This window comes from Lutjanus erythropterus, chromosome 5, assembly GCF_056507025.1.
Source record: "Lutjanus erythropterus isolate fLutEry1 chromosome 5, fLutEry1.hap2, whole genome shotgun sequence".
Taxonomy (NCBI): domain Eukaryota; kingdom Metazoa; phylum Chordata; class Actinopteri; order Lutjaniformes; family Lutjanidae; genus Lutjanus; species Lutjanus erythropterus.
In genome coordinates, this window is record NC_139321.1 from 17,506,854 (window position 1) to 17,532,004 (window position 25,151).

Here is a 25,151-nt window from a genome sequence, read left to right on the forward strand (position 1 = left end):
AGAATGCTGGAACATGAGTTGTGTTTGCAGTATCCTGCTTTACATGTGTTTTACATTACAGATGACAAACAAAGGGTTGGTGCCTGTGTGTCAGCCATGCAGGCCGTTTCTCTAAAAATAGTAGCAGATGGTCTTGTTTTACCTCTCGTCCTGCAGAGAAACGGCGTGACCACTTCAATAACATCAGTGAAGTTATGCAACAAACTGAATTCTTGGGCTGCTTCACCACTGACAGTCACATACACACTGTGCTGAGCTCAGGGGAAAGAAAGTCGGGACGTTTGATACTACAAGTCCTTTCAGTGTTTGCACATTTGCCAACACTGACTGAGACACTGACTGTTCTGCACTTCATCACCACATGTTGTAGGATGTAAGAATGCAAATGCAAGTAATTTTAATGACACAGAAACATAAAACCGATCGCTCTCATCACTCTAAATGAAAGGTTGAGCTGCAAAATGAAAAGTCTTTGATTAAAACATGTAAATGTTAGTCAGTGTGATTGTAACTCTGCTGTACTGACAAGAGAGAATGTCAGGATTGTGCTTTTTTAAGGCAAAAGTTTTACTATCGAATTGGGATTACAGTGGAGTCGAAACTGAGCCAGAGAACCAATCATGACCCTTCAAAACATCCTGGATACCATCACAGTCACCCCGTCAGTCTTTTGTAATGCACCTCTGTAAGCTTGAGTATATTGAGCTGTACATCTGTGCAGCTTCACAGACTGTGAGGAGGAAAAAACTCAAACTTAACAGACATATTTCAGGACTGAGACAAATAATCTATCTATCTATCTGTCTGTCTATCTTAAAGTTCTATATTCTGTCTATCAGTGATCAACAGAGCAGTCTTGAGACCAGACACAGGAGCACAAAGCTAACTCAACTGCGCCTTCTAGTGAATGTGCTCATGGAGTGTATTTACTGTGCTTCATTCAGAAGGACCACACAAGGAATTTACTGTAAAAATCTGAGTTACAAAAAAGATTGCACCGATATTTGGTAAATAAATGCCATTACTTAATCAGTTAGTATAAGAACTGATGAATGAGTAATTCTTGAATATTTATATTTTCTGCTACTTTATACATAAAATATTCTCATACTGCACTGTGATCTTTTACATAGATAAATATTTTGCACATTCCTGCTCAACACTGTACTGCTTTTTCATTTTCTGTAAATAATATATGGTGTATATATTTTTTAAATAATATTATATTGAATAACCAATTTAATATGTTCTATTATACTTTTTGACTTGCAATACTTTCTTTTTATCTTTCTTTATGTTTTTCTACTTATTATGTTTATTGTTATGCAATATGTTAATATGTTAATAGTGTGAAAACTAAGGCCCGACCAATACTAGACTTTTGGGACAGCTAAAAAAAGTAAGAAGAAGAAGTAAGTAAGAAAATTCAGATATTGATATATTGGCTGAAGTTACAATGACCCCTCAAATGTGCTTATCAAACACTTGTGACAAAGATATGCAATAAAGGCAGAATATTTTTACAGTTTAACAATAAAATTCATTGTCCAAAATGATATCAGATCAGTGAAACAGTAAACTTTTTGTAGTATTTTTGATGAATAAACAAAAACACAAATGAAAAACATATTATTATGTTCTGTGAAAAAAAGTTTTCTTTTCAGACAACATATAATAATTCCGATATAGACTGATACAGCTGTGACAGGTCAACATGGGGCAATAATATCAGCTGACTGATATATGTGACTGAATAAAGTCTACTTGGCAATAAGCCATATTCTGATTCTACTCAACTATATCCAGAAGCAAATACTCTATTCTTTGCTCCACTATATAAAGTAAATTTAGTTAGTTTGTGGTGTGTAATGTGATGAATACATCAATTCAGCAGTAATTATAATCCACATTCTGCACACCAGAGACCTAGTGCGTGTCTGTCCATCTGTTTTTGGGGGAAGGTTTATAGGTGGTGTCTTGCATTGCACAGACTGTAAAATCCCCTGAGGAAAATTGAGATTTGTGATTTTGAGATATGAAAATAAGATCTAACTTGACTTGACTTGATAATATAAGAAACATTGTTCTGAAATGGCCCATACTGCATGATGATAGTGCTAATAGTTACTTTTGTATGCAGGACTTTTGCTTGTAAAACAGTATTTCTACACGTTACTATTAATACTTTTACTGAAGCAGAAATTCTGAGAACTTGAATCACTTGAATCTGTATCTTTGAACAAGTCTGTTCTTGTGACTGCAATGAATCCGTCAGACAGAACGACTGCGGCGCTTTATTACCTCAGCCATGATGACAAAGTGTTCTGAATCACAGCTGTGTGCACGCCCTGCGTCATGTGCATGTGATATCTCGAACAAAAGATCTGACACGCTCATTCATTTAATAAGTGTCACCTGATGACATGTCACTGCTACAAGTACAGAGCTGCATCACGTACACGCTGGTGTTGCAAGAAACATCGTCTCTCAGTTATTACATGTATGTTTATGATGTAACTGATGTTTTGTTTTGCTCTGTTTGAAAAAATCAACAATAAAAACTACTGAACGCAAAATTTCTGTAACTGATGGTAACTTAGGGGGTTCTTTTTCATTTTTACACTCATACAAACTTCAATTAAAGGTGCCTGAAAATGCAGCTGAGAATGAACATAATAGGATGTTCCTTCCTGATGTAAAATCAGTGGAGCTGCAGGTTGTAAACTTATTTTCACCCTTGAACTTACGTTTTATGAGATTATTACAGTAACTTCTCATTAGGAATGTATTCACCTGTGGACAACATGGTGTGCATCATTAAATGTTCTTTTTTTGGTGGAGGCTGCCCTCTTGTGGTAAATGATTGGGGGAGTGGGCAGCAGTGGTGAAAAAAGTACTCAGTTGCTTTAGTTCAGGAAAAGTAGCAATACTACAGTGTAGAAATATTTGAACATAAAAGCATGAGCATTAAAATAGGTGAAAAGTAAAAGTAGTTATTATGCAAAATGTCCAACTTCCTTTTTTTCCTCACAGTATTTTATTTTAATTTTTAGCACCATGACATGCAGCCTTTAATATTCATAATATGCAGTTAAACTCAATTATATAATCCAAAATAAAGAAAAGGGAGAAAAAAATCTAAACAAGAATGTTCCTCCTATTTTAACATTTAGTGATCTACACAAAACGGAGCATTTTAAGTTGCAATAGTATAAAAAAATACAAGTTTAATAAGTATTTAAAAGTAAAATAAAAGTTTTCATGGTCAGAAACTGCAGTGCATTAGACCAGAATGTCAGATTTCATAATAATTACTGATGCATTGGTGTGTACATTACTTTAATGTTGCAGCTCTTAATGGTGGTGCTAATTCTGACACTTCACATATTGCTGGCAAGTGAATGCCTTCTTTATTTTACCTTCACCGAATCAGTGATGGAAGAAGTATTCAGATCCTTTACTTCGATTAAAACACCAATACAGCAATGTAAAAAAAAAAAAATAAATAAATACTCATACAAATCTCTGTTTTGTTCTACTTTTGTGTTGACGCTGACTGCTTACTGTACTATACAAGAATGACAGGTGTGTCCACCTGAATGCTGTTGTGTCTCACGCTGAGCATTTTAGGTTCAGATTAACAGTGGGTAAAAGTTTAACAGGAAAAGTCAACACTGTACAATACTGTAGCACATAGGAAAAGGAGATGCACATTTGTTTGTACACAGTAAATGTATTTGTCTAGTAATGTGTTACATGTACTGTAAATAGGAAATTCGCCTTTGATCATATAAAGTCATAAATGGTGAACAGAAAATATACCACAAAACGATATCCATGTGAAGTCATTACTGTCAGCTGGCAGCTCATTTGCCAGTTTGTCATCACATCACAGACATTTCAATTCATAGATATATGTTTGTCTGACAGATTTTGGTAACCGAAGTCATCATTTTGCACATAATGGCTGAAATCATGAAAGAATATTTATTTTCAAGAAGAGTTTGACAGTTTCACTGAGAATGAACTCATCAGCTCTGATCAGCGAGCCATGTGCACTGTGAAAAATTACATAGGAGTTTAGTAGAATCACCTTAATATTTTCTCATTAACTTAAGTTTAAGTTTTATTTATTGAAGTTAAAGTAAACTTTTTTTTTTTTTTCTTTTCAGAAACCTTCAGCACTTATAAACATGAGTTCTTCTAACTTGAAGTCTTTTGATCTGCAATGAGTTGAATGAATTTACTGAACAGAGTTCAATAAACTCATTAAATTGAGTTTCTAAAGAAACATGATCAGCTTATTAGAAGACTTCCCAGCATGCACTGTTTGAGAGTTAAAACTTTCCTGAGACCCTTATTTTTTTAAAGTTTGAAGGAAACATATATGTTGAAAACTTCCCGTGTGTCTCTAATACACTTTAAGATAAGTCATGGTTGTTTGTTTTCACAATAATGAAAATGCTGGAAATCATGATGAATTAGTTCATTAAAAGTTAATCAGTTATATTCTTTGTTAAATGTTATAAATGTTTGTCACTGTGACTGAAGAGTTGTTGGTTCAACTTAATATCTTACAGCTCACAGAACATGTTTTCTTACGTAAAGCTGAATTAATATCAAATTTATTTGACCATAAAAGTTTATTTGTTTTGAATCATTACAAAATTTCCTGACCTTGTTTTTTAAGAATCAGTGTGATGGCCAAGGCCACACAAATGGACAGTTGAGGGTAAAACCATGCACACACTCACCCCACTTCTTTGTTCAATGCACATGTTAATTTAATTTGCAGTCAGCCACACCCCAAACAATTCAGGTCCACACTACAGTTTATTTGAGTTATAATTTCTTTATTTTCCTTTAGCTTTACACTGTTTAAATGGAGTGCTCACATTTTCACACTGTAAGGTTAAATTTAGTAATTTTCTGTTGTACTAATCATTTTTCTTTGTCTTCTTTTGAGTTACCATGCTGGTTGGGGTGGTTTCCTCCTGGACAAGCAAAAGGTGTGGCCAAGGGGTGGAACCTGTTAAATCCTGTGGCCAGCTCATCAGGCCGTACCATCTCCAGCCATGTCAGAGGGGGGTTTGGGTTTAGTTAGTTTTTCCCGTGTATTAGTTTTAGTGGATACCCATTTTGTTTTCCCCTTTTGTGTTAGTTGGTTTGGCCAAGCCGGTATATATGTTCCCTCATGTTTCAGTTTGTTTGGTCAGTTTGTTCGGTTAGCGCCTTGTTTTTTTTGCTGTCATTTTGAGTGTAGTTGTATTCCGTTGACCTCTTTTGTAGGCCTAATTATTAAGTTCCTGGTTTATATCGTTCGGAATTTTTTTGTAAATAAATACCCTCTTTTCAACAAATTCCTGTTCTCCTTTTTGCGTCACTGCTTGGTCCCTGACAATTGGTGGCGGTGGTGCGATCATCCAGTGGAGGAAACAGGATTTTTTTTCCCTTTTTCTTCAGTTTTCTGACCCCCCCCCCCACGCCTCCCCTCTTTTTGCTGCCCCCCGGCATAAAAAAGACAAATGAATTGAGGAGGAAAAAGTGGAAGGCGACCAGAAGGGCCTGCAAGCCTGACAGGTGTCCAGGAGAGGCAAGCTAGTGAAGAGGAGGAAAATGGAGCTTCTTGAGTGGTAGAGAGCATTGAGGGTGAAGGTCGGGAGCCAACTCTGTCAGATGTGGTGGCCATTCTTCAGACTCACATGGAGCAACAGGAGGCCCAAGAGGCAAAGCAGAATGAGGTAACTGCAAGACAAGAACAGCGTTTTAAAGTGCTTCAACATCAGTTTCAGCTTTTGCAGTTAGCAGTTCAGACCTGAACATCTCCAGTGCCAGATCCTCTGTTAGCAGACACTGATCCATTCAGAGGTTCAGTCATCTACCATGCACCCTCCTCAGGCCCAAGCTGAGCCCGCCAACCCAATCATGGCCCCTGCAGGTCAGTCTCATACACACTATGAGCCCAGATTGGAAAAATTGACTGATAATGATGACATTGAACATTTTATCACATTTGAATGCATTGCTGTAGCATGCCGATGGCAGAAATCAGATTAGGTCTTTCATTTGATCCCACTGCTAACGGGCAAAGCTAGAAGTGCATATGTGCATATGGACATTGATGACTCCCTTGACTATGACCAGGTAAAATTTGCCATTCTTTCTAAGTATGACATTAACCCTGGGACCTACAGACAAAGATTCCGCTCCCTAGAGGTCAACCCTGATGAGAGCCCCAAGGAGTTGTATGCAAGGCTTAAGGAACAGTATGGGAAGTGGATCCAACCAAAAGGTAAAACAATCCAGGAAATTGGTGAAATGATCATATTAGAACAATATTTGAGAATGTTGTCCCCTGAGCTTCAGGTCTGGATCTGAGAGCATGATCCAGAATCAGCACTGGAGGCTGCTAAGCTGGCTAATGTCTTCGTGGCTGCCTGGAGGAAGGGACAACCATGGAGCTACAACTCATGGAGAACAACAAAGGACAACCGCAAACCAGCCCAACAGTACCAACAGGGCCCAGCAACCGGTGCGGGTAAGCCCCCCATGGGGGAGAACCAGCCAGCTAGCCGACCATTGAAGTATTCTGGTAAAAAGCCGATTTGTTATCTTTGTGAAGTAGAAGGCCACACGAAGCCCATGTGCCCTAAAAACTCCTCCAAGATGACACAAATGTGCTTTGTTCCACGCACTCATGTCAAACTTGAGTTAAAGAAAGACCAGTCTATTAAAATGACAAACATTGAAGTAAATGGAATGACTCTTAAGGCCCTACTTGATTCAGGGAGTGATCAGACTCTCGTGCACAGGCAATTTGTACCTCCAAATGTAATCGGCACCAGAGACACTATACCTATTGTGTGCATGGAGATGAGAAAAGCTATTCAACAGCTGACCTGTACATAACAGATGGGCTAACTTACCTGTTGAACATTGGAGTTGTTGATAACTTACCTTTTCCTGCTGTGCTAGGACGAGACCTTCCAGTACTGTTTGATTTGTTGGAATCTGACCAAGGCCAAAAGAGTTATGTTGTGGTCACCAGAGCACAGGCAAAAGAATCTGGTGAATACTCTGAGACTCTCAGTGCCCTACCCTTCTACAATGACGAGTTGGATACCACACCTGGGAAGTCTCGCAAAACTCGCAGTCAGAGAAGGCAGGAGAAATTTTAACATACAGTTGTGAAACCACAAAACGACATGGAGCCAGAGTTACCACTAGGATTTAAAGTGCTGGACAACATCAGTGAGATGCAAAAAACTGATCCATCTGTAGTATCTCTCTTTCAGAAAGCAAAGGAGAAGGAGCTGGGAGCTGAGCTGGACTTCAACAGAGATGGGTATATTCTGTGAAATGGCATACTCTACTGTGAACAAGGGTCAGTGTTGCAACTAGTGGTTCCCCAAGCAGCTAGAGACATTGAGTCATTGAGTAAGAAACCTGTTCTATACAGTCCAAACTTTGAACTTTTCATTCTGCAAACTGATGCTTCTGACAGGGGCCTGGGGGCTGTGCTGCTCCAGGGACCACCGGGCAACCACCATCCAGTTGCCTACATCAGCTGGAAATTGTTCCCCCCAGAGGTCCGGTATTTAACGGTGGAAAAAGAGGCACTGGCTATCAAGTGGGCCCTTGACTCCTTCTGGTACTACCTCCTTGGTAGAGAATTCATCCTGGAGACAGACCACAAAGCTCTTCAGTGGATAGAAAGGATGAAAGACACAAATGGGAGGATCACCTGGTGGTACCTGGCACTTCAACCATTCCACTTCAACATCCAGCACATCCTAGGCAAGGACAACATCACAGCTGACTACCTCTCTCGCAGTTCCAGAGAGTCCTAAGGGGGGGGGGGGGGGGGTTAGTTGGTTTGGCCAAGCTGGTGTATATATATGTTCCCTCATGTTTAATTTTGTTAGGTCAGTTTGTTCAGTTAACACCTTGTTTTGTTGCTAGCATTTTGAGTATAGTTATATTCTGTTGACCTCTTTTATAGGCCTAGTTATTAAGTTCCTGGTTTATACTGTTTTGCATTTTTGGGGTAAATAAAAACCCTCTTTTCAACAAATTCCTGTTCTCCTCTTTGCCTCACTGCTTGGTCTATGACAATCAGTCAGCTTAAAATTTTAAGGCAGCCTAGAAACTGACTTAAAACTAACTTAAGACAAATAGTTTATTTAGTGTGTAAGTGGTCAATTGTAGACAATTTTACTAATTTTTTTGCACACCTGTGCCAAGAGGTGAAATTTGCTTGAATTAATTGAGAGAATGGATGAATGAGATTTTTTTCATAAATCTGTTGTGAACAACGAACTAATTATTCAGAGATTTCAATTAATCATTTTCAAAAAAAAAAAATCTCAGTCAAGAATGTGCCAGAGCGAATGAGAGAACCTGTGAATTTCAGAAGCTCTAGTTCTGCAGAAATCCACAAGAGGGCAGCATTGAGTAAGTCAGTCTACAGGCAGAACAGATGGACCTCAGTGCAAACAGAATTGTAATGTAATCCAGTCTGACGTGGATGAAAAATGACGGCCCTAAAACAAATGTCGTTTAGCTGCTGGACATATTCTTAAAATCAATAAATATGTAACTCCATGTGAAGTGATTTAATAGGTTTGTTCTTCTCAAAAAGGCCTGACCTGTCTCCTCACTACTTGGGCCTTTGTGCATGAGTGACACAAATATGTGGGTTTCTTTCAGAAGAAAGGCATCAGTTTATGCATATCATATTTGTTTAGGCAGCATTGTGACAGCTTGACACTGTACCACCGTTAAAAGTCTCTGCTAAAGCCGCTAAAAATCCAGGCAGCTGAGCTGTGCACAAATCGGAGAGGAGACTGACCGTGGACTGTCAGAGGCCAACTCTATTAGACTGTCTCATAAATATTTTGTGGTCAATAAACAGATGCTCCATCAGCATTTATGACTGTGCACTGGACTTTTAGACAAGCCAATTAGCCCGCTCTGTTAAACAGGCCCTCAGACACCTGCCTCATTAATGAGAAAAATGCAAAGAAATTACAAAATATACAGGTACATGTGCTCCTAAAAATGTATATTATCCAACTGTGGTTAATACAGACGCACACGTTGCTTTGTGCATTCATTCCTAAACATGTCAGAAACATTTTCAGGTTTACTCTCATAGTTTGTTTCATTGATGTAATTGACCCGTTTAGCTGCATGTATTGTTTGCAGCAGAGTAAGTGGCAACACAATTTTTAAAGAAATAAGTGGAACAGTTCGTTCTCTAATCACAGAAAAAATAAATTCAGTGTATTTTCAGCGGTGACTGATGTGTGGAGGGCCGCTGTTTGTCACACAGAGGGGGTTGCTGGAGTTTCCTTGTAACCGGAATTAGCTGTGAAGTGCGACCTTGAGGTGTGAACACGGAATACTAAAGGTCCGGCTTGCTTCAAGAGAAAGTCTCTCATACTTTGCACCTCGTTTGCAAGTGAATATCTTAACAAATACAACGGGATTTACGCGTGAAGCGTGGTTGGGAACTGGTGAATTCCCATGAGTACAGATTTCAAAAAGAATTTTTAAACAAGTTTTGGATTTACTTTGGACAGATAAAACGCTGAAACTGTTTTTATCTTGTCATAGTAAACTGTAACTCAATTAATTGTCACTAGAAAGTGAATGCCACCAACAAGTCCTATATAATTAAATAGGCTAGATCTGCGCGTAATTACGCACAGGCCTTTTTACTTGGTGCGTTTGTGGACGTGTTTCCTCGATTTATTGCAGCCTATGTAGCTGATAGGCCGCCGTGTTAATTTATTCATGGAGGGGAGAATTCATGTTCAGGATAGGTCCGCTGTCAGGTGATGACGCGCTACAGGACAGGCCGTGAGGGGACAGCTGGGCCGGCAGCACCGGTCACTCTCATTTGAATGCAAATCTTTAAGAGTTGAGGAGTCGGCTGACGTCAGGCAGGCCTTAGTATACCTTTACCATCTTGTCAACAGAGACACATCATGTGAGACTGGAGACAGACTGGAACTACGGCGCATTTCACACTGGGAACCCATTTGGACTACATAAACAGCAGAAGGATTGTTTTTTAACAGTTTCAGGGCAACAATGTCGCCTTGAAACAGGCCACATCATCCTGTTTGCTGATTTTATTGTATTTAATTGTGTTTTGTACAAATCATGTATGTGGGATACCTTCTGGATAAAGAAAGCGGCATGTATCACCAGGGGCCAGTAAGAAGATCTGCCATCAATCTGCCTCCACAGAACTTTGTTTCTACACCACAGTACCCAGACTTTACTGGATACCATCATGTGCCAAACATGGATACGCACGCACAGTCTGCGGGGAGTTGGGGGCCTTCATATGGCGCTCCACGGGAGGACTGGGGTGCATACAGTCTGGGACCCCCTAATACTATTCCTACACCCATGAACAACTCCTCTCCCGGACAGGTTCCATACTGCTCATCTGAATACAGTCACATGCATCCTCCAGGTTCTGCGGTGTTACAGCCGCCGCCGGACAACGTTACTGTTGCACAACTTTCTCCTGACAGAGAAAGACGCAATTCATTCCAGTGGATGAGCAAAACTGCGCAATCATCTTCTACAGGTGAGTGCATCGTCTTAAACGTGGTGCCAAAATTGTGTCATTCTGTAATTTCTAAAACCTTTAGGTTTTTGCGCACAGAGTTTGCAAGTCCCACAACATTTTACGCAAACATTTTTTTTTTTTTTTTTTTTTTTGGCAGTTCCATTTAAAATTCAATCTTAAACGAATGTTATTAATTAAAAACGGGCTAAACACAAACAGGGCGATCTTATTGTTGGACAAAATGCCAAAAATAGTGCGTAAGAATCTTAAGTATTTGCGCACTCAAAAATTTTCCACTAGTTCAACAGGATTTTACTCACACATTTTAAATATGTTTTCTGGCACTTCATGTCATTTAAAATACAACCCCCTACTGAATTCGTTTATTTAAAAAACAAGGGCAAAGTATCAACTGGTCAAACATATTGTTGGACAAGGTGTCAAAAGAAGAAAGTGCATAAAAACTCATCAGAAATAGAAAGAATTGAAAGAACAGGAAGAAAACTCTGGTCTTTTGACACTTGCCTTTTGCGGGTTGCCCACATTTATTCCACATTAATAGCCATAATCATGGGCTTATATTAAATAATAATAATAAATTGCAGCGGAAAGAATCACCCCATCACTCATTTCCAAATCTCATAATTTTGATGTGAAAATGGACTGACGGCAAACAGTTCAGTCTACTTATTCTTTCTCCTCTGTGGTGTAAATAAAAAAAAAAGAAAGAAAGAAAGAAAAGAAAAAGGTGTGAGGAGGAATCGGCGCCAGGCCCAGTTGTGATGTTAATGTCATGATTCCTGGAGATGTGAGCTCGACTTCCCTGTCACATTGTTTGGTGTTTGGAGTGTTATCCGTCATATCCAGGCGGTGGCCCTTTGCTTTCAACACCTCTTCACTTTGATATGCACCAACCTTCCCTTCCTCTCACAGAGTTATATTGCAGGATAGAGTGACGCTTTTCACAGCCAGTGTCTCCAGTACGAGCTGTGGGCCTTTACAGTAGCGCAAATTACACTTTCAAACAGATTTTTTTTTATTATGAGGGCCAAGAGTAAAACAGCTCTGTATGTTACAATAGCTTATATTCCTTAAATGAATTTACCTTACAGTATATTGAAGGAATATGACCATCGCATTGTTACAAATGATACTTGTGATCTTAAGCCATTTGTTTTCAAGCTTTAATACACTAAGTTAACATGCACCCCTTTAACAAGCCTGTAAATTTGTCAGATTAACCCTGCTGCTGTCTGGAGGCATTTTACGCGAAATGAAATGCAACAGTTACATGCTTTCCTTATCTTTCGTGTCGCGTGTTTCTTTCTAACTTGTCAGTGGAGGATCTGTTTGAAATTCATTGTACTACAGTTGTCATCAAAGCAACATAAAAAGGCTCAATTTGCCTATCAGTAGACAAAGAAGAGAGATGTGGATTTAAAGCAGCTAATAAAGATGTTATGTGCAGATAGGCCCGTCCTGGCATGCAGCCTGCTGCTCTCTGTGTGCAAATCTTCCAGTTCAACCACACGGTGGATTTAAAAAAAAGAAAGAAAGAAAGAAAGAAAGAAAGAAAACCACAATCTTAATGCTGTGTTGTTGTTTTTTTTGTTTTTGTTTTTTACAGGTAAGACAAGAACGAAGGAGAAATACAGGGTAGTTTACACAGACCATCAGAGACTGGAGCTGGAGAAGGAGTTTCATTTCAACAGATACATCACCATCAGGAGGAAATCTGAACTGGCCGTCAACCTCGGCCTGTCGGAAAGACAGGTAGGACTATTTTAAAATAAATAGGTGTATCTGGTTTATTTTCATCAGACAGATTAAATAAGTTATTTACAAAATATGTCATGTATATACAGCCTGTGTTGAGCAGTCATGGACACCACATAGAAATGTAGGCTTTTTTAAACTTACAAGATGTCAAAATTATCATCGAAGTATTATGTTAGCTCTCGGCACAGGAAATACATTTGCCTTGGTTATATTTACATAAAGCCTTGATATATTGCCTTTATTTTCTAATTAATTCATTATTTTATCAATATGAAATAACAGCAAAAAAATATATATATATATAACAAATGTAATCATGGATGAATATTTATTATTGTTTATTATTATTTTTAATGTCTTATCCATTTGTTTTAAGCATTTTATTTAATTCTATTTTAGTATAAAATGACATGGCGATTCATTTAAATAGCTCACATCCAAAAACAAAATAAAAATAAAAATCAGTTTAATGTGTATTATAGTGATTTTTTTTAAACATCTTTTGATAAAGCTTATCTTATCAAAGGGCTGGCACTGATATTACATAGGGGGTATCTTAGACCCCAGAATATATATGTGATGTTCACATTTAAAAAAAAAAAAAAAATCTATATAGGATTATCTTTTTATTTTATTTTATTTTATTATCTAAGGGCTAAGTCATAGCTAGCTCATGCATTAAGAGTGTTTACTTAATTTCCTATTCTTTGTGTTTTTTCAGGTGAAAATCTGGTTCCAGAACCGCAGAGCCAAAGAGAGGAAGCTGATCAAGAAGAAGCTGGGTCAGTCTGACGGCAGCGGGGGGTCTGTGCACAGTGACCCGGGTTCGGTGAGCCCTCTGCCGGTGCCAGGCTCTCTCAGTCCCACAGACATCCACGGCTCTCTGTACCCTCCTCAGGGCATGAACACCTTGCCATCAATCAGGAATATACAGCAAGTGACTGTGACTCAGTGAAGCAGCTCACCCTCTGGACCATCATCCAACACAAACCTGAGCACTCCGACACGCTGACAGGACACCTGAGCTGAACTCTGTCCTGAAGCACAAAGCAGCTGCGGACAAAGATTTGATTTATAGCAACGAAATGCTGAACGGAGGCTCTTCAAATATTGCTTTTTATAGAATAGTTCTAATTACGTGGGAATTGAAAAGAAAAAACGAAAAAATCGACGTGTTTCAAACTTTAAAGGCTTTAAATTGTTTGTGAGTTAATAAGATATAAATATCATTTTGTATGCGATGAAGTGTATGTGAATAAAATGTGAATTCAGGGACATTTTTAACGAAGTTTCACACTGGATTGTATGTAGCTCGTGTCAGTCCAAACTCTGGACAAAGTGCTTTGACTTGACAAATCATTTACACACGTTTTTCAGCACAATTTTAATGATACGGGTCGTTTTATGGCAAAGCTCAAAATGTAAATAAAATGTTGTTTTTTGCAGTACACCTGGTATTTCTGTTATTTAATCACGAATTTTGGATTTTTGTTAAGTCTGGATAACCATTGCATCACGTTTTACAAAAAATGTTAAGTTACAAAGATGGTGCAAAACAGGCAAGAATGATGACTTTTTAACCTCTTAATACCTGTTGGAGTGACAGTCTGAGCAGCAAATTCAAAAGGTCTCTATTTTGAAAATTTAAGATACTAAAGTCTCTAAAGATATTGGATATGTCAGGCTGAATTTTTTTTAGGGAAATGTGGATACAATAACACACAAGACAGAGATCTAGAATATTTCCATTTCTTGTAGTTGTGAAGCCGTCAAAAATCTTTTGTTAAAATTTCACTTAAGTTTAAACGTCACAGCCTCAATCTAGAGCTGAATCATGATGATCAGTCAGTGTTAAATAAGATCAACCTAAAAGCTATTTAAGAGGAATTTAAAAGGGGAAATTGGATGTTAGTCAGCATAGAGACCTATCACAAGAGAAAAATGTTTGGACAGGGTTTATGGGCATGGTGATTAGAGCCCTGCTGATACTGGATTTTTTACTGAGATCAGGGAGTAAAAAAAAAAAATCCAAATTGATATATCAGCTGATATTTGTTATTTATATGTATAAAATTCAAAATTATAGGGCACTGTATGTTTACCGTATTTTTAGTAATTATAAATAATAAATAAAAAACACAAGTGGAACAACTTGAATTAAGAAATAGAATCAAATAAATACTACCTATAACATTAAATTAAATAAAACAACAGCAGCATTCAGATACCAATATAGACCAATATAGGTGTGCTATGTCAGTATTAGGCTAATAATATCAGCTGACATTTATATCTGTCTGTCTCTAATAGTGATATACCTTAATGAATCTACTTCAAATTTGGACTAATGACGAGCTCATTTCCATCATGAATTAACTGAATCATCTTGCAGCAAAATAAACAGACTTTGTGTCTTTATTCTGGCCAAAATGCAAGGCCGGTTTGTGGTTATTTATATCTAAAACTGCCTGAATTTAAGACCAACCAGTTGGCCTTTGTGTCTACAAATGACTAAAGCAATTAAAATTATGGGGGTCAGTTTTTCCTGCTCTATTTAACACTTGACCGATGTCACATCTTGGTTATTTAACATATATTAAATAGTTTGCAGGTGCACTTTCATGTTGCATTCATTATAAAGGAATTTACATCTAATAAGATACAAAAAATGTTTTAGTCAATGCATTGGACTGTATGTGTGACTGTGTGTGAACTGAGGCAGGTTCAAAGCATTTTAACAACAGAAACAGATACAGATAACAAATCAGATGGGTTCAATCAGAAACATGCCAGGGGGACCAACATTTTTAGTTGAAGACTTGAATATTAATAAATAGATAGATAGATAGATAGATAGATAGATAGATAGATAGATAGATAGATAGATAGATAGATAGATAGATAGATAGATATCCTGCAAAGATTGTGGTGGTTATACGATTGTAACAGCTTTTTTTTTTTGTTGTATATTGTATGTAGCTCTGAAAAGTTTGTCTTTTTGCTTATGAATGTTGATTTTATGGGTATAAGATTTGGACAAAATGATGACCAAAATAATCAAACAGAACTGTGAACAGAGATTTCTGTCATATTCAGTGAATCAGACCACTGCAATTTCCCAAAGTGCAAGTAGGTATGATCAGCAATAAATCGTGACCGTTTACTCAACTGTTTTGAGGAAGGTTCAGGCTTGTTGATGTGTAATTTGTTTAGGTGACATGTTAACTGTCATGTGGCCAGACTGGCTATTTTGGGAACAGGACTTTTCCTGACTTTGACCAAGAAAACCTAAAAAAAAAAAAAAAAAGAAGAAGGAAGAGACTTTACAGCACCATGCTGCAGACTTCAGTGTCGATTCTACTAAAGCTTATAAAGCTAATTTAGAGACCAACATTAAATAAAAAAATGTGCACATTTGGATAAAATCAGTCACTATACTCTTGTCCCATAATCCTCAATAGAACTGGCAAAATCTTACACCAACATAGAATGTACTATAGTGATGTATTGTCCTTTTTTTATTTTCCTCATTTGATTTTCCTTGTCTGAAGAACTTAATTAATCAATTAATTATCCCTAGGTAAATACCAGAAGTTATAATAGCAAACATTCAATATTTTATGGGTCTGTTAGAGTCTAGTACTCCACATCTGTCACGTGTCTTTTAACGGTGGTTTTATTGATGATAATGCCCAGCTGCGGTCCCTCTGAACACGCAGGGGCGATGATCTCTCCTCAGTCTCAGCCTCCGTGCGCGCCCGTCCGTGCGTCCGTGCTCGGCCCCGCAGGAGACGTCATGAGCGTCTTACTACCCGACAACATGGCGGACTTTGATACCATTTATGAGTTGGAAGACGAAGAGGATGAGCACGTAGTGAGTGAGGAACACTTGCCCAGATACTGTCCGGAGCCCGTGGTAATGCGAGGGGCCGGGCACATCACAGTGTAAGCGGAGCCGTGTGTGTCGCTGCTGTCTGTCCCAGTGTCGCTTTGTTGTTGTGCTTGTCTTCATCCGGAGCCTGTTAGCTCATGCTAGCCCGCTATGCTAACGCCAAACACAACAACTAATAACAGTTAGCCATATGTTTGTCAAGGGGATACATGGTTTCCCCGACATTATTACGACATAATCGAACGTTAATAGTTCTATGTCGCCATGGCAACACAACAGTGGTAGAGTAGCAACCGATCTTCAGTGATCGGCAAGTTTACTTGTGATGTAGCGTTTTAGCTATGAGCCTGTGACTCTAACGTTATTACCGAGCAGAATAACTCGTCACCACCAGGCTTGTGTTGTTAAGACAGGCGTTATTAAGTTATCTGCTAAGTCAACACGATGCCACCAGCTTAATCGACGTCTAAGACAAGTGTCATCATTGTTTACATGTCAGCTCCTCCTTAGCTACATTATGATGTATGAGGCTGGTTGTTGCCCCCCTTTTCAGGTAAGTGCAGCATAAAGCTTAAAGCACGTCAGTCCCATAATTATGACGTCATTTAGTAGTTCAGCCAGTTTCATTCACAAGAATCTGCTAAGTTCATCACTGTCGTCATCAATAGTAGTAGATGCTGGATTCTGATGGGACTGTTACTGGTTACATGGGTATAATGATATCATTGAACCTTTCAGGAAAGTCACGTGACCATTATTAACTATCTGGTAAAGCAAAATACCAGGGATACATTTTTAAGATGTTAAACCAACAGCTAACAGCAGACCAACATTATTAATATATCCAGTGAAGGCTTATCATGATACCAGAATTTTAAACTTTGATACAGAAAATAGTCACTGAACATTGTGCAGTTTAACTATATTGCATAGTTTCAGTACTTTAGATACTATAGCCAATTGATATTGTATTGTTTTAACATGTGGCATTGAAAAAGTATCAACACTTAGATACTTTTGAAGATGAGTGTGTGAACACACCAGTATAGAAAGCCTAAGTTGTGAAGACGCACATAATTGTGGATAGATCATATGAATTAGGGATGCACAGTATAGATTTTTTCAGACACTGATAACCGATTCCCTCCAAAAAGAAGTTCACATAAACTGTAGTTTGTGCACACGTGAGGGTAAGAAAGGCTAAGATGTAGTGTGCAAAGATGGGTGATTTAATTTTTCCATAATTCTGACTGAACCAAATCAAACTATTACAACAAAAACCACAAGCAGTTCTGACTATTCAAATGCTCAGTTATTTTTTCTTGTAAAGTTGATCAAAAAAAATTACAGAACTGTTTTACAAAGAATTCAAATTAAATTTGTTGTCATAGTCTGTCAGATCAGATATTATGATGGCCAGTATTTATCAGCTCTAATTTCATTATCAGAATAATAAATAATAATAGAAATTTTCCATCAACAGCTGATAAATTATCATGTCATTTATGCAGATATAAATGTGCCCAATTAATTCATTAATGGCAGTGATACACAATGATATGAAAGTCACACCATACTGAAGTGGCCAATATTTATAAATAAGATTTTTGTTTTTTTAAATGTAATGTCAATTTGTGATTTTACTGACAAGGATTTATAAGTATTATTATACATGTTTTGGTTTGTTGCTTTGTTAATATGACATCACTTATTCACCTGGAAACCTGTATCTGTACTCTCTTTACATCAAGATCTACAATAGAAATAAGCTTTTATTATGCCACCCTTTTAATATCACTTAACCTAAACCTTTGAAAAAATAATAAAAATAATAAAAGAAATAGTTTGTAACTAAGTATGTTATGTCTCATCATGTAACCAGCAACATATTCTTATTGTAGCTGCCTATTGTTTTTGTATTAAAAAATGTGTATGTGTTTGTAGTAAAAGAAGATTTTATACTTATTTTTAGATTTATTTTTATTACCATATCAATGCTCACATTTTGTTTGTTTTTATTTTCAGGTTTGGACTGAGCAACAGATTTGACACAGAATTTCCCTCTGTTCTCACGGGAAAGGTACAGTTGCTTCTTTAATCTTCTTGCACTTCAGTCTTGCAGGCTGCTTTCTGTTCAATTCCAAGTAGGAAGAATTAAGCAATTAAAGCCACAGTGATTCTGTTGTTCTTCTGGGCCTTTAACAGCCCCGACTTCCCCAAACCAGCCCATTCAAACCCCTCCAAGTGGTTTTCATCTGACGGAGATGCATTTCAACTGACGCGCCACAGTGCATAGAAAAGAGGCTGAATGTGCTGCTGTCCAGCTCTGTAAATGAGTAAGCCGTATATGGGGCTCGGTTGGCGGGGACCCCAGTGCTTTTGAGGGTCCAGCTCCAGGTGATAAAATAATGAAATGAAGACTGTGCCACAGACAAGAAAGGAAAGCTTCCTGGGTCGGACGCAGAAACACAAAAAGGCTGTAGGGGTAAGAGCAGGCCGAGGGAAGTGTGGGGCAATAAAAAGTACCTTCAGTATTGTGACCCAGGGTGACATGTGATGGATGAGGTCACAATTATGATGATTGAAGGGTGCAGATCAGGCCCTGCTGGGCTTTATTCTGAGGTCTTTGGCTGTTTGCAAAGAGACCTTTGCATCCTGTCATAAAAGATTACGACCCCTGTTTTATGGCGTACAGACTCAGCGAGGAATGAGCATCCCATTCAAGTTGTTTGGCCGGCGCAGCCACAGGCACTGAGCTTATCTCTCCTTTGAGTCCCTCCTTGCCTTGAACAGTCTAGAGCCCAGTTAGCAAGTCAGAGGCAGAGTATTTAGAGATCTCATCTCATCTCTGGACAACATCTGCAAATATCTACCTGTTGGTTTTCTCAAGCTCTTTGATCTTTGTGCTCAGGTTTTCTTTTGAGCAATTAGGCGACAATCTTTCATGTCAGAACCACCTAGAAACACTTGAATTGTCTCTCTCCCTCCTGCTCTTAAAGCGAAACTTTTAGTCCCAGGAACTGCTTTTCAAGAAGGAAGTAAAGCAATGTTTTCATCCAGTGTTCCTTACAGGAACTACTTGGAACACACACAACACTACATGGAACTATTTTCCATGGAACTTGAGCCATGTTTCCACCCAAAGTGCCTGTAACCCAGTTAGTTAGTCCCAGGAACTACTTTTCAAGGAACTAAAGCCACCTTTCCACCCAATGTACTTGTAAGTTTTAGTGACAGGAACTACTGTTCAAGAAACTAAAGCCACTTTCCCAACCAATGTACCTCTAACTTTTAGTCCCAGGAATTACTTTTCAAGGAACCAAGGCCACGTCTCCACCCTGGCCGTTTTTACACACCATATTTACATGCAACTATACAACAACGATGCCATATAAAGAGACGGACAGGCATAATTATTTGTGCAACAGAAGGATGATTCCTGCTGGATTTCATCCTCAGCATAAATACTCAATAAGGCCTAGGCTTCTTTGTCTGTCCTCCTGTTGTATGCTTTCTTCTGGAACTCTATGTTGATGTGTTGTGAAGCACAATGAAAAATGGTCTGTGGCTGTAGATTTTAAAAATGGTAGCTGAAATAATGTACTTGACCACCCAGGCCTCACCCCCAAAGTTCTTGTACTTTTGGAAGGTACTTTTTTGGGGGGTAAAAGACTGTCCCTGGAACTCAGTTTAGACCCCGGTCTCTCTGGTGGAAAAAATGGAGTGTGGAAAAGTGGAGTTCCTCCAAAAGTTTCTAGTCCCTGGAGAAAGTTCCTGTGATGGAAACTAGGCTTTAGCAATTGCTTCAATTTTTTGATAGTTTTCCCCATTGCAAAGACCTCTAGAAACTTTATGTTGCTACATGCACAGCCAGCATTTCTCTTCTTTTTTTCTAGGTAGCACCAGAGGAATTCAAAACCAGCATCAGCAGGGTGAACGCTTGTTTGAAGAAGAACTTGCCCGTGAATGTGAAGTGGCTTCTCTGCGGCTGTCTGTGTTGTTGCTGTACAGTGGGCTGCAGTCTATGGCCTGTTATCTGCCTCAACAAGAGGGTAAGTTCCCAGACCTCCTGTGACACGAGTCGGACAGTTTAACTCTCCCTTACATCAGCGCTGATTACTCAGGGGCTGCTATATAGCAATTCAGCTGCATTGGTCTAAGTGTAGAGGGTAATAACAGCTCGTGTTCAATTAGTGGCTCTGTGTAGAAATGACACATTGCGCTGCACAGCCCAAGCTCAAGGGTGTGTCATTTAAAAGGTGGTGTTGGCACTCAGAATTAATGACAGCAAAGTGGAAATTACTAGCTGGTAAATTGGGAGTCCAGTCCGTAAATCCTAACACCGTGGCTGTTTACTGTTACCTGTTAAAGTGTTAGTAATGAGTGTTCTGCTGCTCACATTAATGTATTTTTTGTTTTCTGTTTTCCACCAGACAAGACGATCTATTCATAAGTTGTTAGAGTGGGAAAATAACCGGCTATACCACAAGGTAAGGAAGACGACAAATTGCACATTAGCACCTGTGTGAAAGTGTGTAATTGTCTGTGTCAGTGTGCAGTGGAAGTTGAGTATCACCGTGATGGATAATAATCTGTTTTGTAAACTCTGAGCCCTCAAAGCCGTTTGAGTCAGATTTCTGGTGCACGAGGTCTGAGAGGACCGTGAGGTCAGCAGTAAAATGCCGTGTTAATTTTGTTTTGTCTCGCAGCAACAAATTACAGCTAGTAGCTGTGCAAAGGCATAAAGGAAGCTCTTCAGGGTGTCTGGCCACAGTTTGACCCCGGCGAGACCAGACAGCCCTGCTCCCAAATTCCCCCGACACTGAAGGGGAGATCTCAGACAGATTTTTCTTTGTCTGTGTGTGTGACTGTGTGTGTGTGTCTTTGTGTCTGTTTGAGAGGTTGAGAAATGGTCATTGATTGTGTCTGTGTCTTTTCTTCTCTCATCAGCTGGGACTGCACTGGAAACTCAGTAAAAGAAAATGTGAAAGCAGTAATATGATGGAATACGTAAGTGAGCTGTCACAACAAACACTTTAAATTATTCAGTTATTATGTAACTTTATATATTTTAGGATTTTCATCATTAGCAAGGGATCAGCAGATTATTTACTTGATCAATCAATAGCATCTATGCAATATCAGACAGTTGTGAGAAATGCTCATTATAAGTTGTCTTAATTTATTTGACCAACAGAAAAATATTTAGATTACTATCATATATGACAAAGAAAAAAAATCCTCACAGTAATCTCTACAAGCAGATATTATATTGCAAGATCTGATATTTTGGCAGAAGACACACAAGTCATTGAAAAGTTTAGCATCTTGCCAGATGAAGTAATTCACAAAATTTCTTCCTTATGTGGATAGAAAGTAAAATCTCCTTGCTGGAAACAGGGTTACTTTATCAGAACTCTGTCTCTTTTGCTCGTATGTTTAATACTAAGTTAAAAAGCTTCTTTCTAGCAAACTTCTGAAGAATTTCTGAGGACATCTCAGGATGCATAAAATAAAGCATTGATGATTATTTTTTTGTCTGTCAACTGACTAGTTTTTTCTGTATCCACATATGTTATTCAGATAACAGATCTTGCCATTGTGTTACTACTTTTCTATTTCAGTTTATTTCAGTTTACTTGTTTACTAAATGTATTTTACTTCATTGTTATTCTATTATGCACTTAATATTTATTACTCTGTAGTTTCTAGTCTTATGCTGCTGCAAATTTTTAAATTTTACGTACACCCACATCATGCAAAATATTCTGAATTATTAGCTGAAATATTCAAAAAAAGGTAATTCATACTAAGCTGTTTACGTGACTAATTAACTTGAATATTCCACTAATATTTCCATGCATACTCTGATTAACATAATGGCGTATGGCCCTGTGGCTATGCCCTATGGAGTGATATAATATCCATATCATCTTTCATAATGTTTAAAAGTAGTTGTGTTTCTCCTTCCAACCAGAAATGTGGGCTTTTTTGTGCATGCATCTCTGCCTCAGCCTTGCAAACTATTGACTAGTTGGATTGTTTACAACGTGCAGAGCAGAGCAAGAGACTTTGTCGTAAACCACGGTTAAACCCCCAGTTGAGATGCATATTCACAATGCACTGTATGCATGTCCAAAAAAATGCTCCTAAAACCTGGATAATTTTTGTATGTCCCACATGTCTTGATCGGAAAATGCTAAAATGCTTAATTCTAATTAATACATTGTTTACAAGACCCATATAAAATTCTGAATATTTTATATTCAAAATAATGTACCATGTCCATATGAAAGTGGTTTTATTCGATCACAGCTACACTTTGCATGAACATGTGTTTTTCCTTATCCAGGTAATATGTCCAGATACAGCCCACATTTTAATACCATGTGTAAATAGGGTGAATTTTCAGCTCTAATTAAAAACAGTAATGTTCACACATCTTGCAGTTGTCCTAAATAATAATTAATTTTGCCTTTTTCTCTCTGTAGGTCATTCTTATAGAATTCTTACCCAAATATCCTATATTCCGACCGGACTGAGGAGGCTGTTAACAGACTGGACGTGTGGCCCTTGAATCTTATCCTTAGTGCCTTGTATATACAGTATGTTGGAATAAGGGTCTGCACCGTCTCTCGTGACGACCCCGTACATCTCCCAGTACCTTGTACATTAGAATTTGCAACACTGTCACTTTGCTTTAGAGCAGATTTTGCACATTTTTCCCCGACAGAACTAGACATGTCCCCTTTGTTGCACTCGGATGTGTGTTTTTGTTACATGTGACAAACGAAAAGTGCATTTACCCCAAAGAACCATCAACCTGTATCCCATCTATTATATCAGTAATCCCTTGCAAAGAATGTGATGCCTCCACCTTCCTTAACTATCCTTGCCTTATGTATGATTTTTTAGAAATAAAAAATAACTCTACATGTAACAGGAGGAGGAGGAGGGCATTGGGTAATTCAACAAGGCTGTAGATTTAAATGCTGTTTGTTGGGTTTCCTCTCTTTGAATCTAGTTCTTTGCAAGTAGATGGGATGGTTGAAATTGCCTAACGTACAGTGTACGTCATCACCTTGTGTTTTCTCTTTACATTTGACCCTCTGTACATGGGAACTAGCTAGTAGAAGAACTTGACCTGTAAATACCATGTTAGGATAAGCTGTACAGTGGTATACCATTGTTTACATAAAGTTACTTAGCTCTTTAGTTTTTTTTTTGCCAATATATTGCTGTACCATAGTTTTGATTAATGAAAGATGTCTATGTACCTTTCTAGTTTGTATGGACCTGTTTACCTTGTAAGCCATATAGTTACAATGTACGTGATGCCAGAGTTAGGACTGATTATTGCACTTGAGCCCAGTAGAACGTCAGGATTCCAGACGATAAAGATTCATCTAGTGACTGTGCGGTTTTTGCCAATGAAGATGACATTTGACGACACGTCATCCATTAAAACTGGAGATGGTTGCATCTCTGATGTGCAGCTGGAAGATAATGATTTGAGTAACACTTTATAATAACCATCATTAAGAAATGAGACACTGACAGTTAGTTAGTTAGTTAGTTAGTTAGTTAGTAGTTATTTTACTGTTAACAAACACTCAAATGCTGTTTATGCACTACACAGTATTTATTAACAATTTAAGTAACAAAGTATTATCAACACTAGTTGCAACTTTACGATAACCATCCGGATAATAACAGCATGTTCTCGATCAGTGAATCCAAAATAAAAGCACACAAACTATTTGGTTAGGTTTAGTAAAAGATGATACTTTGGGTTGAAATAAGTGTGTTACTTACAAGGAGTATTAATGAATAATCATCAATCAATTAATTGCCATTAAAATTTTAACAGATTCAAAATGTATTAATCAACAATAAATCACTAGAAATTGCCGTACACGTGCCTCATATGAAATTGTTTTTTTATGGTGTGGCCATTTGAATCAGCTGAATAACGAAATTTAAACATTAACTTAATATGAGGAAAAGTTAGTGAGTTTTGTATCTTATGTATTATTAATGATTAATCGAATCGATTAAGGAATCTGCACGAAATCTGCAGCCCTATTAGTTACATGAATTCACGTATTAACTTAACATAATGTGTATAAGTTATGTGCATAAATACATCAGGTTTTGTAATAATCCAAATCATGTTTATAGATGGTCTGCAAACAAATTATTAATCATTAAGAAAGTGTTACAAATATCTGGTCCATCTTTATACATAATGATTTCTTAAAGATTTACAAATCATTTACATACATAATCATTAACAAAAACTTAATATGGTATGAAGAAATGTTACAATATCTACCAATAAAGTATTAGTTTAATAATTTCATCAGAATGTAACTGTGATAATCTCTTATCAGCTATGATGCAATATATATTTTAGAAACTAATTATTTTATATTACTCAAACTAATGATAAAATAACATAAATGATTGCATTGCTAATAATTAGTGCAGAGAATTAATTGTCATTTCATTGTTTCTTAACAGTGAAAACACTATTAATTGAAGTTTAATTAATTATCAATTAGAGTCTGACTGATTCTTGACTTTTGCAGTCGATGCCAATACTGATATTAGAGAGTAAAAACATTATGATGGTGATATGTCAGACAATATCTTAATACAGAACATTAATTTATTTATTATTTAACATTCACTGGTATTTTTTACCAATTATAAATAACTATATATAAAAAACAAAAATAGAGCTAAATGTATTTGTATGTTAAACTTGAAATAAGAAAAAAATGATCAAATATGCACAGAATGCTCTCTGCATTATGTTCTGTTAAAAATAGTTTTCATATCAGTGCATATCTGACAGCAGACATGCCGATGCTGATGTGGCTGTGATGA

At 37.7% G+C, this 25,151-nt stretch overlaps 2 protein-coding genes across 2 annotated transcripts; both read left to right on the forward strand.

The window, feature by feature from the left end:
• The first annotated feature begins 9,896 nt into the window (after positions 1-9,896).
• Positions 9,897-13,815, forward strand: cdx4 (caudal type homeobox 4). Its single transcript, XM_084718938.1, has 3 exons — positions 9,897-10,606; positions 12,216-12,361; positions 13,089-13,815. The coding sequence occupies exons 1-3, from the start codon at positions 10,171-10,173 to the stop codon at positions 13,320-13,322; spliced, it is 816 nt and encodes a 271-aa protein (XP_084575064.1). The 5' UTR covers positions 9,897-10,170; the 3' UTR covers positions 13,323-13,815.
• A 2,093-nt stretch (positions 13,816-15,908) lies between these two features.
• On the forward strand, positions 15,909-23,764 carry chic1 (cysteine-rich hydrophobic domain 1). The gene is made up of 6 exons (XM_084718939.1): positions 15,909-16,312; positions 18,285-18,339; positions 20,156-20,311; positions 20,693-20,749; positions 21,210-21,269; positions 22,751-23,764. Exons 1-6 carry the CDS (start codon positions 16,050-16,052, stop codon positions 22,799-22,801), a joined length of 642 nt encoding a protein of 213 aa, XP_084575065.1. The 5' UTR covers positions 15,909-16,049; the 3' UTR covers positions 22,802-23,764.
• The last annotated feature ends 1,387 nt before the right edge of the window (positions 23,765-25,151 follow it).